The sequence below is a fragment of the Merops nubicus genome, unplaced genomic scaffold, assembly GCF_000691845.1.
Source record: "Merops nubicus isolate BGI_N331 unplaced genomic scaffold, ASM69184v1 scaffold40446, whole genome shotgun sequence".
NCBI classification, from domain to species: domain Eukaryota; kingdom Metazoa; phylum Chordata; class Aves; order Coraciiformes; family Meropidae; genus Merops; species Merops nubicus.
In genome coordinates this window covers 17,358-35,540 of record NW_008617875.1, presented here as the reverse complement: position 1 = coordinate 35,540, position 18,183 = coordinate 17,358, and the positions used below count along the sequence as shown (strand labels likewise).

The 18,183-nt window shown below is 37.4% G+C and overlaps 1 protein-coding gene across 1 annotated transcript in view; it reads right to left on the bottom strand.

Moving 5' to 3' along the window:
* Window positions 1-18,183, bottom strand: part of LOC103775798 (roundabout homolog 2-like) — a gene marked incomplete at its 5' end in the record, with an annotated part of 83,489 nt that overhangs the window by 50,299 nt on the left and 15,007 nt on the right. The window contains 5 exons of the mRNA XM_008943271.1: window positions 865-990; window positions 1,368-1,649; window positions 5,854-5,981; window positions 7,563-7,605; window positions 17,015-17,197. Coding sequence (XP_008941519.1) covers window positions 865-990; window positions 1,368-1,649; window positions 5,854-5,981; window positions 7,563-7,605; window positions 17,015-17,197 — 762 coding nt within the window. The remainder of the gene's footprint in view (window positions 1-864; window positions 991-1,367; window positions 1,650-5,853; window positions 5,982-7,562; window positions 7,606-17,014; window positions 17,198-18,183) is intronic.

Below are 18,183 nucleotides of genomic sequence, written 5' to 3'. Positions count from 1 at the left end.
ATAGTCAGTTAAACTGACATAAAGAAGTCATTTTTGGGGTTGATCTGCTACTGTTACAATTGCTCCAACTTATAGTGGAAATTCAAAAGGCTAAGGATACAGTACAGATTTGTAATTTAAATCCCTGCATCTCTCTCATACTTTGGTTAAGTGAAATAGCAGGCTTTCATTTTAATTGCTGGCTTTTCAGTTATTGTTTTTTAAAAAAAGACATAGTTACACATAATATAAGCAACAAGTAAGTAAAATTAAAGACATCAAGAATAAGGTGTGTTTAAATATAACACACAACCACATGTACTACAATCATTTTCATCCAATGAAAATGCATCATTTTTCAAATATAACATGCAGCACACACATGAAATTTACATTCTGTTTGTACGCAGACTTGGCACAATTTTTGAAACCCAGGTCATCTCACAGGGCCTCACGTTTATTTCTGAGCTGCTTCACTCAAAAACAGCATTTAGAAACAGCTCACGTGAGTGCAGAATCTGTTAACGACTCAACAAAGATATTAATCTCATGATGTTCAGTGTGGGGAGACCTAAACTGAAGATTGATGCAGAAATATATTTGCTCCACGAACTGTGCCGTCAGGGAGAGGACGTGACAAGGCAAGGTTTGCAACTGTGACGACAAGTGCTGGTTGGGAGCATTCTCCAACTGTCTCCATAGAGGTTTTGCAACAGGCTATTTTTTTTCCCGGTGGAGGTCAACGTGACACGGTTTGCTGATGTTCCAGTGGGCAGGCACCCTCATATCGATCTGCAAAGTGCACCTGGGAGGTTTTCCGCCTCCGTGGCGAGCCGCTCGCCAACACCCCTCCGTCCCTCACCCACCCACGGCGGTGGAACCAACCTGAGAGGCTGCCACTCCTTTCGGAGCTGTTGTGGGAGCTGGTGGTGCTGAAATCCTGTGACTGGTTGTGTGGCAATCTATTAGCCAATCCCTCAGCCACGCGGTAGTCAGGGATGTAAAGCAAGGCTAAGGGTTAAAGGGCAAAAGTCACAGTGGCATTGTGTGATTAGTTGACAGCACAAGCACATGCAACACATGCAGTTAGCAAGTCAACGGCAGATGTGGTGAAGTAGCGAGTTTTAATTTATATGTTTTTAAAACGTATACCTACCCTAGCCTAATGAAAGGCAGATGGTTTGGTGATTAGCACAAGACAAGGAGTATTAAAAGCGCAGAACAATCTGTTTTGTGATTGTGTGAGGTTCGGCATGCATGCAAGGCATGTAAGCAGTGGTTACGGTAAATGCAAAGAGTATATCACACACTAAAAAGATTTTTCTAATTCATGCCTAGATGATAAGAATATAAAGCCAAGGGCCCTGGAAAATAAGAACGGTAATTACCGTTGTTGCCTTTGCCTTGGTCTGGGAGAGAGTAACCAAAGCCCATCAGGTCATTTTTCTGCTGAATTGAGCTTTTCCACTGAGGATCTGGTAAGTCAACAGCCAACTCATGGATGCTGTTGGAATGCAGGATCTGGGTGGTGGCATATGGTGTAGCCTGCGTTATTTGGCTGGAACTGTTGTAACTGGTTTTCGTGGTGAAGTCGATGCTGCTGTAAATGGCTCCATCAGAAAGCATGGTAGCAGTTTTATCTCCTTGCCCTGGCACTGGTGGCAGCACATCTGTGGTGAACATAGGGGAACAAAACAAATCATTGATGCACAGGAAGCCTCAAAGTAGCAAGGTTTAAGATGAAAAATAAATGTGTCATTTTGCACGCTTGCATTTCAGCTGAGACAGGTCCATGAGCCAACGAAGGGAAGATGATGTACAACCATCGCCGAGCTATCAGCATCTGTGACAGGCCTACCACTTGTCCTTCACGTCTCACTGCCTAAAGCCATCTCTTTTTTTTTTTCTTCCCCCATACCTTCAACTGTGAAAGTGAAGTTTGGAATATTTCTCTACTGAAGAATGTTTTCAATTGTTCACTCTATGTCAGAACCAATGAAACTGTCTGGGCTTCAGGGAAATGATGAAAAGAGTCAATCTACAAATCACAGAGGAAACTTTCCTAGCAAATATGTAGCAAAACTCTTAAATGGATGCCAAAGCTCTCAAAGTAATTTTTTAAGGGCATCACCTTGACTTCCTTGAAGTTTTATGCATGAGCTTATCTAATTTTCTTTTTGACATTAGCTAGTACATTTCCTCTTTTCAACAAAAGAAAAACCTGACAAAGCCAAGCTGTTCCTGATATGTGAAAGAAAATCAGTTATTCTGAAGGGATTTAAGTGATCAGTCTCTTAAAATGGCAAAGTAGTGTTGATAATGGAGAACAACTTGTTCAAATACTCCAGTACATTTACCTGAAAAACAGTACAGCATATTTAACTAAATATCTGTTGACTTTTCTGCATCTTTTTAATCCTATCACACACTGCAATTTGTACCTTTAATCAGTTAGATTGGCAGTCTCTCTTCTTCCTAAAGATTGTAGTGACCTTTGCTGATGGTGTACTAGATTTAGAAGCTGAGACTACTGAAGTGTGAAGAATCTAATGATGACTGGCATGATGTTCCAAGGAGAACCACAGCTCAGCAGATAACACCCTTCCTGCTCTCTCTGAGGTCAACACATCAAGAGGTACTACTTTTACAAATTATTAAGACTCTGAAAAGTTGAATCCATTCTGGAATTTACTTGTTATGAATATGCATAATTTATATCCCATTTGCTTTATACAGTTGGATGGCAGATATGAATTCCAGCTGTTAAAACATATTTGAGATAATGCATACTCCCAGAGAAACAAAGTTCAGATCCCATTTGTGTCCCATAACAGACATTTTTATATATCTTAAGCCCCAGAGAGAGAAAAGAAGACTCTTGCACCTAGACAAGGGTTTAAGCTCAATTCCAGACCCAGACATGGGTTTTGTGCAACCTCGGGGAATACAGTTGTTCTTCTCACTGTCTCAAGACTTTTCCAGCAGTAAGATATGACAGCATGGCCTCCTCCCTCTATTTATTTGTTCTTTTTTTTTTTTTTCCCCTTGGGATGAACGTTTAGACCACAGAACTATATTCTACTGCATTCATGTGTGCAACAGTGAACACATATAACATGTTCACTGTTGCACACATGTGCAGGCTCAGGACAACAACATCATATTAACAAGAAATATGGCAATAAAAAGTGTTCAGTAGAGAGATGGCAGAAACAGAGATTAAATCTGGGTCTATCAGTACAATCTGGGTTTGCAGACAAGAGTAACAGGGAAAGTGGGCACAATCAAATATTTAAAATACCTTAATCGTTTTAACTTATACCTGCAGATAAATTGTAAGTGCAAAAAAACCTACCATTAATGCAAACTACAGGTCATATTTCAAAATCAGGTTATTACTATCTGCACATATCCAACACGCTTTCTAGGGGCAGTACATACCTGTAACATCACCTATGTGCAAATAAAACATGAGATGTGAAACACAAGTACAGGCCTAGCTTTCCTGCATTTAATCCACAAAATGAAGATTGTTTCTTTCCACAACTGGTTTCAAGTATAACGGATGGAAGTTTAGGAAATAAATTCTGTTGTTGATGTATAAGATGGAGCAAGTCCAGCTCAACCTGTGTCTGTTGGGTTTGCAGACTCAGTGAAGGAAAAACTAGCAAAACTCTCAGCTCTCAAGCATTCAGACACCCATCTATCTTTTAGAGCACACTTCTGGCAACTAAAGAAGTATCATCCCTATGCAGTAATTTTAAAAATGGAGAATTACACGTTTGCACACACATGAAAGGAAAGTTGCATAGCTTCTCACCACCAGCTAAGAATTTTCAGTCACTCTTACTCATAAACTGATGTTCTTCAGATATTCTGGGTATTTTCAGTACAACCACAGATTACTTGCTTGGCATCAATGGCATGTAAAGAGCTATTAAATTTTTAGTTTTACAGAAGGCCATAATCACCTAGTAAAAATCAAGTGTGATTTTCCCAATAAGTTCTCATAGAAAAAAAACCCCACACTGTATATTCCAGACCAAAGATTTCCCACACATTTCCCACTGGACACTTTCCCCAAAACTCTCAAAATTCCAACTTTCTGTCGCTCCTGAGATAAATGAAAGTGCTGAAGTGCTTCCTGAGGGAAACTCTTGCTGCTTTGGGTGATGCAGTACTATTTTGTGGCCTTATGTGGCTCCAAAGCTAACCTGTGTTTCCCACTCACAGCCTTATTCTCAAATGCCAATCTAGGACATACTGCGGATTTCACTCTTAAAAGCAATGTTTCAACTGCCTGCCTCAGCTTCTGAGTTCTCAGAATGACTGACTGCCAACTTACCATTTTCAAAATTCTTACAGACCTTTTATATTAACACAGACCTGTTAACCAGTAAAAGAGGCCCACGTTCTATCTGTAGAGTTAATTCATGTAAAAGACATCTGACTTCTAATCCACTTTTAATGCAGAAGCATCCAAATTCAACGTCTGAAACAGATAGCGATAAGTGGTCTCAAAACAGCCAGAATAAAAGTGTGAGCTCAACTGTAAAGAACACGAGTAGAATTAGGCTGCTGAAATTCAAAATAAAACTGTTGCATCTCTCGGACAAATTTGGACTTATGCCTCATCTACATTGAAGCCAAAAGCTTTAAAGCATGCTTCCAATTTCAGTCATATAGAGCCAAATGCTAAAAGCAAATGGTAATTTTTCTGTATTATGTGAGCTCATGAAAGGATGGAAAAGTATTGAAGGGTTTTGTTTTCAAGATATTCACAACAAAGAAGCTGTCAGATATTCAATTGCCTTCTAAATATTACAAAAAGTTTTGCTCACTTTATAATATGTTTGCAAGACAAGAGCTTTGCAACATCTTTATATGGAAAATAAATCTAGAATGTTTTGTTGTAACTTGAAGTCAAACCACCGTCAAGAAATTTTGCGTGGGTTCCCATGTAAAATGTAACTGATGTGAGGGATGGTTTTCAGAAGCAGATTCTGGTACAGTTCACAACTGAATACTTTTCACATTTATCAGTTTGATGGCTTTACAGATTTTTTTTGCATTTTAATCTATTTTTGACATATAAAGTCTTGGGTTTTGTTTACTTACCTGTTAAAAATATTTATATACCCATTATGTTAGGAGGTCTTGTTCTGAACATCACTACACAGAACTAGCTATGTTATAGCATCACAGAAACCAAGGAAGTAATAGACAAATGTGAATATCGCTATGACTTTTAAAAATCGCAATTACACATCTTGAAATTCCCATTTGAGTAAAATGTTTGAAAGAAAATAACCCCTTTAAAGATTCATCACCATAATTACAAATCATTACCTCATCTCCCCGAAGGGCCTCCCTCAATTCAAATGGAAATAAATTCCTAAAAAATCTAAATAGTTCACTTTTATGTATTCTTTCCTCCAAGAAGAAGGAAAGTTTCTGAAGACCTTTGAGGCCACCTCCATGCATTATGGTTGAGACTGAGAGCAATCCCTCAGCAGCAAGGGGATGAGTAAGGTGACAGCAACAAGGTTCTTTTGTCCTTCTGCAGAAGGAATATTCTTCTTGCATCCTCCAAATTCTTCTCTGCTCTTATGGACACCCTCTGTCCCTGGCTACATAGCCCTGCACAGCAGATTGCTCATCTCCACACAAAAGGAAATTATTTTGCACAATAAATATATTTCTCTTGAGACAATAAGCAGACATTTTCTCACCACTGTGGGATAAATTACTAACTAGATTGACATTTTAAAGAAGTAGAAAGAGACAAAGAAAAAATATTACATAGTGTTTATTATAGAGGTTAACTGACAGAAGCCTATTGTATACTATACAGTGACTTAAAATGAAACCTACCTCCACGGCCAAAATTGCCAAGATCATTTGGTCCACTAGTGCTGTTGTTTACTGGCAGACTTGTTGCAGGCCAAGAGTCTGCAAGCCAAGGATAACTGGGGTCACTTGCATTCAACAGACCTGGTCGGCTGAAGTAGAATAAGAAAGAAAGATATACATACAAATATATATATATATATTTTTTTTTTTTTTCCCCACAAAATTAAAATATCTGTGAGACAGGTAGCAATTGAAGAGGCCATATCACTGTTCTCCTAACACAGTAGGTAGCACACAGTTTAGGAGACTTTAATTTATTTCGAATTAAAATTGTGTAGCCTTTGATGATTTAAAGACCTTGAGCAGTTAATTAAGGTTATATACAAATCAACTTTGTCACTAGAAGTGGGACTAGACATCCGTCGTGATTCTGCCAGAATCCAAATGAACTCCGTTGTCTGTGTGAAACAGGAGTTAGGCAGCACCATCATGGGATCCTACACTAGGGCTGCATGATAAATTACCACCTCAAGGGAGCCATCACTCAAACTGATTGCTCCATATCAGCCATTTCCAGGACTTTGGGCTACTATTTCTTCCTTCCCTTGCATCCCAAATGCATGCCTGTCATCCACAGGCTGGTAACTCTTTCTTTATGCACTCTTGGATGGTTTAGAGGCAAACAGGTTTGAGTAGGATTAATGGAAAGTCCACAACTATCTCTATCTGCCACTGCTGCATGGCTTTTATATCCCTGTAATTCCCAACATTTGGAGCAGTGTTAAACAGCGGGTACGTTGTATGAGAAGGTACATTTGGGCCATAAGGCACTTTGTCTCTCCCGCTCCAGGATAAACAGCCAGAAATTTAGTGAGCCAGGTGGATTGCTTGTATTTGTATTTAACAGGGAAAACAAATAATTTCCTGGAGACACCTCCTTCCCCCAAACAAAACTAAAAAAACCTCCACAGTTCTACAGTTTTCCTAGGTTATTAATGCACTCATGAAGTTGGAGCAACATCTCTGATCGCTGTACGTTACAGACCCCCGCCTGGTACAATCCCTAAGAGAAACATCAGTTTCTATGGAAACGGCAATAAGAAGACCCATCCGCTTTCTTGCCACATCTACTCACTCTCATTAGGCCTAATCTCTTTTTGCTAAAATATTGATTAAATGGGAGATTGGAAGTTATTACCAGGGCCTAATTACAATCTCCATATTGGCAAAGGGAAAATAGATGAGGATATATGGGCCTGTTATCAGCTTTTATCAATTTCAATTGAGTAGCAAAAGTTGTGGAATCCAGTCCTATCAATCTACAGCCTATTCATCATCCATGAATCATTTATTTCATGATCGATTAAGTGTAATTGTTCACTCACAGCAATTTAGGGGGAGCCAATAAGGAGTCTTAAACAACAGCAACTTCATTTGCTAATGTCTAATTAATGCAATAAACATCCCAGTAACAAATGAACACATTCCTTGTGATATTTACTACTCATTTCTTCCAGGGCATCTGGGAGATATGAAACATCTGGGCTTGATTCCTCCAAAGTGCACAACAGATAGGTCATTAAACCTTGTCATAAGCTACTTAACTCCTCCTAGTGTTGTCAGTCTTCCCAAGGACCAGTTCTTATCCAGGTGCACTACCTATACCATTTTTCAGATCCCTAATTTTAAAAATAAATACGATGGAAAGGCCTATATACAAAGAAACATACCTTCCATTGCTCATTAGTCCTCCATCTCCTCTTTGGAAAGTGACTGTGTTTTGGTTGAAAAAACAAAACAAACATACACACACACACGCACACACATATAAGACAGGGAAAAATCAATTAGTAATAATTAATTAAAAGTAACAATTCAAACTGCTCTGTGTCTGAGATCGGAGGCCTCTTGGCATCATCAAACAATAAAGTACAGAAATGGTAAGAAAAGGATCAAACACATTAGGGGTACAAGTTGTTTAGAATATCACTGCACATTATTCATTAGCTTAAACTTGCTCTGTAGTTTGCAAAGCAAACCAGTTGCCTGGGCAAAAGGCCTGAATTTGCCACAAGACCCTTCATATGACTTTGGATTGCAAGACTGAGACATGTGATTAAATTCTTTTCTTGGCATGCTTTTGCTTCAGTACATAATGACATTGCACCAGTGAGTTAATAACATCATGTTGTAATGCAGCAATATAATGTCACCACACAAATATGCCATTTCCTGGGACAAATACAAAGAGATGGCAACACTATTAGAGCTGAAGGGGTGAAAAAAAACATATAGCTGCATCATTTCCATTAGAAGTACAGTATAAGAACCAGCACCCACACATAAACGCATACACACCAGTATGACTGGGAAGAAAAAGTGTTTCTGGTCTTGCCATGGGGGATCCCAAGGACATATTCAGAGGGAGACAATTGGTTTTATGATTCCATTCATGAGTGTTTGACAAAAAACAGCCTCACTCTTATCTGTCTTATTAAAAGGATTACATTCCAGGCCAATACAGGTAAACTCACATTACTGGTGAGATGCTAACTGACATTTGATGCTCCTTTTTGAAGCACTGACAAATATTTTGAATCAAGGCCAACAGACTACTCTGGTTTTCAGTGGCAACATCCCATTATTTATCATCAGGCATAGATAAGGCAGACTATTAAATTATACCAATGTTTTGGACACCTGCACCCTTACAGGCCCCTGACAAGGTGATAGTTCTAATTTCAGAGGGGAATGCAAGAATCTGTGGACAGTTTAATTTAAAAGAGGCCTCGGTTTGGAAATACTATTTACCTTTGTAAGGCAGACATTTACAACATTAAATTACAGCTCCCAGAGTATTTGCAAGATTTTCCAAATATTAGTCCAAACTACACTAATTCAAGATTAGGCTATTATGTAGCATCATAATCAGACAAAATTACTACAACAAATAGAAATGCTGTGATCATTTGAAAAATTAGCATAAATCCGCTGGGAAAATACTTCTGATACCTTATAGAATTCTTGTGGCTTTATTAATTCCTAGGATAATTTCACAGTTTACATTCAGTAAACGGGACAAAACTGGCCCCTCTGGAAGCCCTGATGGAAGAGTGCTTGGGTAGGATGATTAATTACACTTCATTGAAGAAAAGACTAATATCAATATCAGAAAACCACTGCAGTCATATGTCACATCAAAATGGTTAATAGCCAAATTTTGAAAGGATGTAATCAAGCCAATTAATGAAAAGAAAATAAAAATGCCAGTATGGGAAGTATTAAATAAAAGTCTGCTTTGAAAAACAAGACAAGGTAAAACATTGCACTTAATTAATTTTAGAGCCAATGCTACATTCAGTCACATTGCTTCTAACGTTGTGACTCTGTCATTCTGTCAAATGGCTGTTCAGTCAGTTCTCGGTGAATGTATCACTTGTTGCTTAAAAGTGACTAAGCTTAAGTGCTGTGGATATCATGTGAATATGCAACGAGGTGGGTACTGCCTGTCTTTGTTGGTCAAAAGTACATTTGATGCTGTTCTCTTTCTCCTCCTCCCCTTCAAATTTAATGCTCAATTTCCCCAACTTTCTGCATTTGTCAAAGCAATAAATACCAAGGAAAACAAGAAAGAAAGGTGTGTTCAGTAACAACCCTTATGAGTAAAGTTTACAGATTTAAGGGAATTCCAGTAAGACATATTTTCTGAAAACTTCTTGGGATTAATGCTCTTGTTTAGACTACCCTCTACCAGAAATAACTTTAAAGTAATATTGTCACCATTTGTGCCACACATACAGGTGTGTGAGATTTTACCTGTCATATGAAAAAAAAAAAAAAAAAAATCAATATTTGTGGTCTTCAAAATATTTGCACGCCTTCTGTACCTTTATAAAGCAAAGCTAAAACGGGAGAGCTTGTAGGAGATTGCAGCAATGTTTGCCAGAGACATTTTATTTTCTGTGTAGTGAGGTATAGAAAAAATGCCAAGGCATGCTGTGAAAAGCCTATCAGGAAGAAATGACATCAAAAACCCTTCGCTAGAACCATAACTGCTGCAGATTGTCTGTGGCACATGAGCTTGTTGAGAAGAAACAGGTATCACAGCATTTACTCTTTTTTCTTCTGTCTCTGTATCCTGGTGGTATTAAGCTTCCTGTTTTTTTTTCCTACACTCAATAATCTTACACCCTCCCAACATAACCACTGTTTTTAGAAGAAAGGTACAACTTAGTTTATTAAAGAAAGACATTGTCTTGCAGTGACATTGTTTTACCAGGGGAGGACTGTGAGTGGCTTATGTGATGTGTACGGAACTGGGAAGGAATACTGGCAGTTTTGTTCATCCTCTACCCTGTACCCCAGTGCATGGATGGTTATAATCTTAATGAAAAAATAAACAAGAAAGTATTTTAATCACTATCCCTGGTGGAAAAGGCTCTGGAATATCAACTAAACCAGTCAAAATTCCTCTTGAAGTATAGACATGTCATCAGGATGTTACAGAAAAAAAATCTTATTCCTGATGTCATCCATAAATGGGCTACCTGAGGCTGGATGGAGAGGGTGCCTTTCTTTTAGCATCAATATTGTGAAAGGAAAGACAGCTAACAACAGAAGATATGGTCAGGCTGCCAACACAAGCACTATGTTTATCATTCCTGCCATACGTTTTGTCAGCATTTTTGCCTGCAGTTTGATTTCTGCAATTACAAAACAAGTCTAAACGCCTGAATAGAAGCATACTTAATGCAATGCAGGCTTGTAGATGTCACTGTAAAAATAAAACACACAGACAGCTGGCTTTATTCATCCTGTCTCCACTTCAAAAAGCAGCAGAGCAATTTCAAGGGGCAATGTAAGAGGAGGAAGGGAAGGATGCCCCTATCACTGACCCACCCATCTCCCTTGCTTTTTATCACCGAGGAAGCAAAAAAGCTCTTTCAGCACTCTTTGCATCTGATATATGTTCTTAGAAAGGCTGAAGACCTGCAAGGATGAGATTGGTTTTCAAAAGAAGATGAAAAAATAACCTCTACATAGAGAGATTTTGAAGAAATTCCCACCAGCTTATATTTCAAGGACTGTAAAAATGCAGAAATATAATCCAAAATGCATTTTAAATGCATAAATATTTAAGGAAATGATATTGTATACATTTGTGTGAAGAAAAGCATACGTTAAGGAGCTTTTCACACCCTTTTTATTAAATATACAAGGAGGTAACCAAACCATTTATTAATATCATCTGACAAGGTTAAACTTAATCTTCATGCCTGCTAGAATTGGAAAAATACAAATGTATAGTAAGTTGACATTCTGAGGCAAGAAAGCTTTAGAAAGCTTTAGAAAGCTTTCTGCACGCCTATCTCTACTAGGCCACATTTTCCTACTGCAAATGAAAACTTTAATGTTGCCAGCCAAGTCTCATTCCTTTTTCTGATAAGCTGTTCCTCAAATAGGACTGTAGATTAATCCTCTTTTAATAAGCATTAACTCAGAACAGATAATCAGCATATAAAAATTCCATCAAATCTGTCTACCTTTGGATGATTCTGTCAAATAATTTATCCTCATTTAAGAGTTTCAGGAATTGTGTATAAAATGTGTAGCATTCCATAATTCTCTACTTTTAATTTATTTTTGTTTACTCAGTTTCATGAAATCTTTAATCCCAAAGAGCACTAGTCACTAAATAAGCTTACTTACTCATAAGTGAAAATATATATTTACTTTATTTGCATGACTGATGGCCTAGACACTTCAAAACACCTGTGTATTCAAGTGTGTGGGTGCCAGCACAACAATGACTTTGAGGGCATATGAAAGATAAGCAAATAAAGGAAATTTCTCTCACTTCTTCAAAGGCCTCCATGCCTTTGCCGTACAAGTCCTTTTACCAAAATGTGAAAAGACAATTGTGATTTCCAGTACAAAATAAACAAATTATCTTCTGTCATTGTAATATGGGAATGAAACAATTTATCTGTTATACAAGAAGTGGTCAGATATCTGTAGTGCCATCTGTCTTTTCTTGTATCATGTAGAAATCCACATTGTGTATTTATATCCAGACAGTCTGAGTAAAGGGCAACCATAAAAATACAAAAAAAAAAAAACAAACAAACAAAAAAAAAAAAAAAAAAAAACCACCAAAACACCAGTGCAGCAGTACTTTAGCTTTTACAGAAACTTAGAAAAGTAAGACAAATCCATCCTTTGTATGACAGAACTGATGACTGAAAAGGGGTTAACATTTGTATTTAGTGTCTCTGTGCCAGATTTGGTTTTGCCCATATTATGTCACAGTCCCAAAAAGACAAACTTCTTGTACAGCTGCAGATGCTGACACTACTACTTACAAGTTTAAATCTAACAAATACAGTTGAAAATCATGTTCTATAGTACTGATATTACCGAGGATCAATGCCTTGTGAGTCATGAAGGGGGAAATGGAATGGAGGGATAGTGATGTACAGAATTATGGCTCTGTAAGTACTGAGTCAGTTCAGCTGAAAATAAGTAAAAAGATTTAGCTATGATTTTCAATGTCACTTTATTTGTGATCATCTGAGCAATTGATCAGTGCTTATGAAAATGTTCAAAAAGAGAGGAAGCTTAAAGGCTTTAACTCAATCCATTATTCTTTTCTGGCACAAAACTTTACCAATTGAGTGATATTTGCTGTTTGCTGTTCTCCTGCACAGAGTGTTACAGTAGTTTAGTTATACAGTCAAGATTACGTGTCTTAGGAGCCTAGTAACAGAAAACAAATAACAAATAGTCCCAGCGAATGACCCATAATCTGAAACTGACTTGAAAAAGCTTTTTAAAAAATTATGTAGCTGTAGAATCTAGACTTTAAATAACTATTTTTAATGGTTTAAGTTCTATACACATGCAAATACAACTGAAGAAAAATAAAACTAAACCCACTGATATCAGAAATAACTGGGAAAAAAATTTGTTTTGTCTGAAATAGAGTAAGTATATGCATATTCTACTAATACATTCAATTTTCTTTATTACACAGTCAAATCTACGTGTTCTAAAACTTTCTGAAGAAGAATTTAAAACAGATATCTGAATGAAAATTGTGCACCTTCTAAAATCTGAGTAATTTAGGGTAAATTCACCTTTAGTAAAACTTTATTGACAGCTGTCTCTGATAAGTTGCTGTAAGCTACACACCACTGTCTAGATATTTAGATCTGAAACCAAATGAATTATGAATTATAACTTTGAAGGGAACTAAATACAGTTGTGCGTGTTATAAACCCCCCCCCCCCAGTACAGCTATGTTTGTCTAAATTATGTTACCAATGGATAATTCAGATATTAGAGAACTATTGACGCTTCTTAGGGAACTCTATGAGTAAAGTTAAAAAACACAGAGTACATTTTTTATCATAGGAGTAACTTTTTTGAAAAAAATTAATCATGTTTTTGGAGGGCTTGACTCTGGATGACTTAGGTTCTCAGTGCCTCCAGGAATTACTATAGTCCAGGAAATAGAACTATGTGCTGTTATAGTTCTATAAAATCCATGAGATGTCAAAACTATTTTTTAAGAAAGTAAATTTTTGGTAGGGCCTCTGACATATCCTCATCACCCAGCCATGTAGATCAACAGCACCGAATCATGTACAGTCTGTGGCTCCAGCACATCCCTGTGTCATGCCAATTTATCCTACAAAGACAATGGAAAAAACTCACCACAGTTACAGACAGCTGACAGTGGCATAAACATAAGAACTAAATGCAAAGCCGCATTATTTCATTTTGGAAAAAAATCCTATGCTGTGTGTCAAAGAAAAGTAAGCAAAGCACTGAGTGTAGGATGTGTTGTGCCACAACTTACACTAACTTGAACAAACTTTCAGGGAAGCCAAAGGACCAATTCCTGAGCCCCCAGAGCTTCTCCACAATTATTCCTCACAGTGTCACATGTCCTTGGGGAGACACCACCACCTTTGTGCATCTGAGAGTCATCTGCTCTTAAACATTCAAGATGTGGCTGAGGACAAGCAAGGACTAGAAAGTAGCTGGCTGAGCATGAGGAGCAGTTCAGTGGTGCCATGGGAAGACTGACCTCTATCACATGGGTGGCAGAGGGCACAAACAGCTTTAGTAAGTGCCACTGAGGGGCCAAGCTACATGCAAAAGCCACCTACTTATGCTGGAAAATACTGAGATTTATCAGGCTTTTACACTGTAACACTGAGGTATAAATACTTTTGAGTTTTTTAATCTTGAGCTTAGGTATGAGAGCAGAAGCTAATTATTCGTATTAATTATTACTATTAATTGTATACTTTATTTTCCTTGGCTATCCATATGTTGGCTAAGCTGTTTGCAACCTGCTGTTTCAGCCACACTTCATTTATTCTTCACATATCTTTTTAATCATGGTTACAATAATGTTCTACCACATGCTATGTTTATCAAAGATACAAAACCTAAGATATTAGCTTTGAGTTGGGTAAGCAGAAAAAAAAAAGCCAATGCTTTGATTTCAAAAACACTGTAAAGGCAACGTGTACACAGGTTAATCACTAGATTGCTTGAAGATCTGAACACTGCATGGTAAGGCCAACATAAATGCAATTAACAGCTAAAGTGGAAGATAGTCCAATTTCTCCAGTTAAATTTTTAAAAATGTTTGCGATACTTTAGGTGAACTTTAAATAAAAATTCAGTTATAGATGACTAGTTCCTGTTTATGTTGTTAGTTCAAGTATCTTGTCCTGCAAATTACTTTCAAAACTGCATTCTTTTGAGGAGTTAGACGAATAAGAAGTAGGCAGAATTATAATGACAGAGACATTAATGATGGTGGATTTTATGTTCCCCTGGAATCACTAGGAGAATGGATGCTACATTTTTATGACTGATAGGCAGCAGAAATATTTCTCCCTGTATTTGGTTTTAGCTCTGTATATCTCACACGTTCATTAACACTTAGATAGCTAATGTTTGCAATGACATGTTGGTGAGGTAAGAGACAGACTAATGGACAGTACCTGCAGGGGTGAAGGTGAAGGACTGAACTGCAAAACAAGAAAGCAAACACATTGTGAGTTACACACCCTGATAATTGGTGCTAATTGCAGGGCACGAGTTTCCTCTGAAAGTTACTCAGTTGTGGTTGAATATCATAAGCAGGACATAACAGTTGAGCTTAAAGCAATAACCAGCCAGCAGCCAGTGAGAAATGATGGTTGGAAAGGTGAGGAGTGAATTTTGACAGTCACATCTGAAGACTTTCTGTGTGGACATGCTGTTCTCCAAATTCTAAACAATAGGATGAATTTTGAAGCGTGATCTGTTATGAACTCTGCTTGCTGAAAGCATACACTATTTCGTAATTCTGATGATGGGAATTCTGTTACATGACACAATGTTCACATCACACTTAGATGCAGCAAACATTATGAGCAGGAATGAGTTGTGGTTATTATAATAACAGTTATTGTTTATAGTGACTACTGTAATCACCTACAGTTATGCATTTTAAGGTATAAAAGACTTGGCTCTCAAAACCTGCTCTCAACATGCCAACTCATATACAGGATTAATAATTCTACTTTTTTTAAAAAAGAGTCTGAGCTGTTGTCCCAGATTTATGTATAGGACTGTTTCCTAAGAGGAATAACAGTATAGCTGTCTCTTAATGCAAAACATTGGAGGATCTGGCTGCTTTTCATATAAACACACATGTAGGTGTGTGATATACATTAGTTTCTCAAATAACACCACCCCACCTCTCAGAGAGTGCAAGTCATTGCAGTTAAAGGAGAGGAAAAAAAAAAAATCTTGGCAAAAAGCATAACATATGAATGATACAGGCCACATGGTAACACAAGGTGAGGTTCCACAGAAAGTGAGTCAGTTCAAGAGCCACTGAAAAGGTTTCTCCTCCCACTGTTTCCACTGCTTGTCAGATTTCTTCTTGGGCTACCTTATTTTCACTAAGCCACTGGAAAACTAGTCCAGCAGAAAGGACTGAAAACCAACATAGAATAGTTTCCTTCCAGTTTCGTGAACTCAGTGAAGACATTGAAAAGTCTGATGATGGCTAATGCCAAGGTGAGGAGGCATAGATCTGTTTGGCTGCAAGCAGGGAATGAATGTTGAGTTTTGGCAAGTTGTTAGAGATGCTCAGCCACTTGAACCTCCGTCCTCGGGTTTGCATGTGATGACTTGTAAATAGAAGATTACTAGTGTAACTTTAGTGTGGTATAATATCAACATTAAATTTGCTGGGCCCTCAACTGTGCAGATCTTATTCAAAAAAGCAATGCTTTATCTTCTTAAATATTAATAAGCATTACAAGAGAACCTACCCCGATATTTAAAGAACAGCTTTATTTTTGTGTATTAGGCTTCAGAGCGACCCATTTGAAGGTAATTCACCTGATTTCCTAAAATTCCGTAAGAATCCTGAAGCACAGAATAAGGCATAATACAAACAGGTTGGGGGAAGAAGAAAATATTTTCATATGGCAAACATGTTCATTTTTCTAAAAGTAGTTTTCAAAAACTAATTTGTAACTGAAGCAACACACTTGGTGCGAGAGGGCTCACACTGTGAGGGCATTCCAAGGTGTTCTACCTCCAAGACAAAACTTATTATGGCTTTTGCTATAGGTAAACTTTGACCACACTTCTCTGTATAATACACCACTCTCTTCTCCTCCAGCTGTAGGTATGGAGTCCCTGATTAAGTACGTCTGTTCATTTCCCATGCACATTGCTTCAAAGACATGGAAATGCATGAGAATGAAAGAGGTGAAGACCAAATATGCTTTTTAACCTTACTGTAAGTGTCTGGCTTAATTCACATTTGGGCACATAAATGGAGCCTAACCACTAACAGAGTGCCTTCTGAGCAAGGAGTAAGAAGTACAGTTAATCATGTTTGTACTTTTTTTATGCTAGATGTGCTGGAGATGTGAAAATAAAGACTGTCTTATGATAATGATGAAATGTGGTACTAAGCAATGCATTTAAAGCTTCTCATACACTAGCATTTTCACAGCACACATTTAAAACAAGCATACAAAATTCACCCAGGCCACCTTTGCTGTAAGTTCAACATGTTTTTTAAGTAGGTTTAAGAGCACCTGTTCTCTTCATGTTAGAACCTGATGAGACAGTAATAAATAGTTACTGTTCTTACCAGCATAATTGCTGAGCCCCTTCCTCTTCTTTCTGCGCCAGTAAAGCCAGATGCTGAAACCCATCAGAATTACCCAACACGCACCACCGATGCCAGCTATAAAGGCAGGCTGTTTGACAACATCAGTGATTTGCTCAGTTATGCTGTTGTTATTTTCAGTGATGACAACTTCGTTACGACCTCCTGCACAAAAAAAAAATGAAACAGAACGTTGCTATTAAGGATTTTGTAATACAAAACCAGAAGTAAGCACAAATGAAAATTAAAACCCATCAGTAGTGTGCCTCAAATGAATTATCCACAGTAGAAGAGTTCTAATGAGTAACAAGGTACACCTGAAATCTACTGTTTCTAGAAAATAAACCCATAATCCATTGTGATTTTGCAAATGTATGTTTGAAACAATAGCTCTATAGCACTCTGACAGTTAATCTAACAGCGGACAGTCTAGAGATTTTTTTTTTAGACCATATACATATTGTTTTCGGGTTTTTTTTAGCATAATTATAGACAGAATACAATGATGAGAAAACGGATATAGGAAACCAATAGGAAAAAAAAATCAAGCAATCAATAAACAGTTTTGTTAAAATAAGAAATCCAAACACAAAGTATTCTACAACATCAAAAGACGGTTCCTTCTCTCATTGTTGTCAGCATGCCAAAAAAATCTTAACTCATTTGTTTTTGTTGCATGCTAGAGTTTCCAAATTTAAAATAAAAAATAAAATACATTATTCAGCTGGGGCAAAGATGCACTTTCCAGCAATTCTTTAATAGGGAAAACAATCCACACAAATCCTAAGTGCACCAGCTTTGTCACAAAGCAGAAAATCACATAGTTAACTGTAAGCTCTAAACAACCGCAGCAACAGATGTTATTTTTTTTCACCTAGAACAGGCATGAAAAATTCTCAACACCAACTTGTAAGATATAAATATTATGTGGAATACCAGTTAAAGTGATATGTGTCAAAAAATACTGTATAGGACATTAAATTGTGCATATTACATTAGAAAACTGTAAATTTCAGTAGATGCTGTCATTGTTTTTTTCCACCTCTTTCTCTAAACGAGAACTTTTCGAAAAGGAAAAGCTTGCTACCTGGCTTGAAAAGAAATCCCTGAAACAAATGCTTACAAAAAATATGAATGGAAATTCAAGAAAT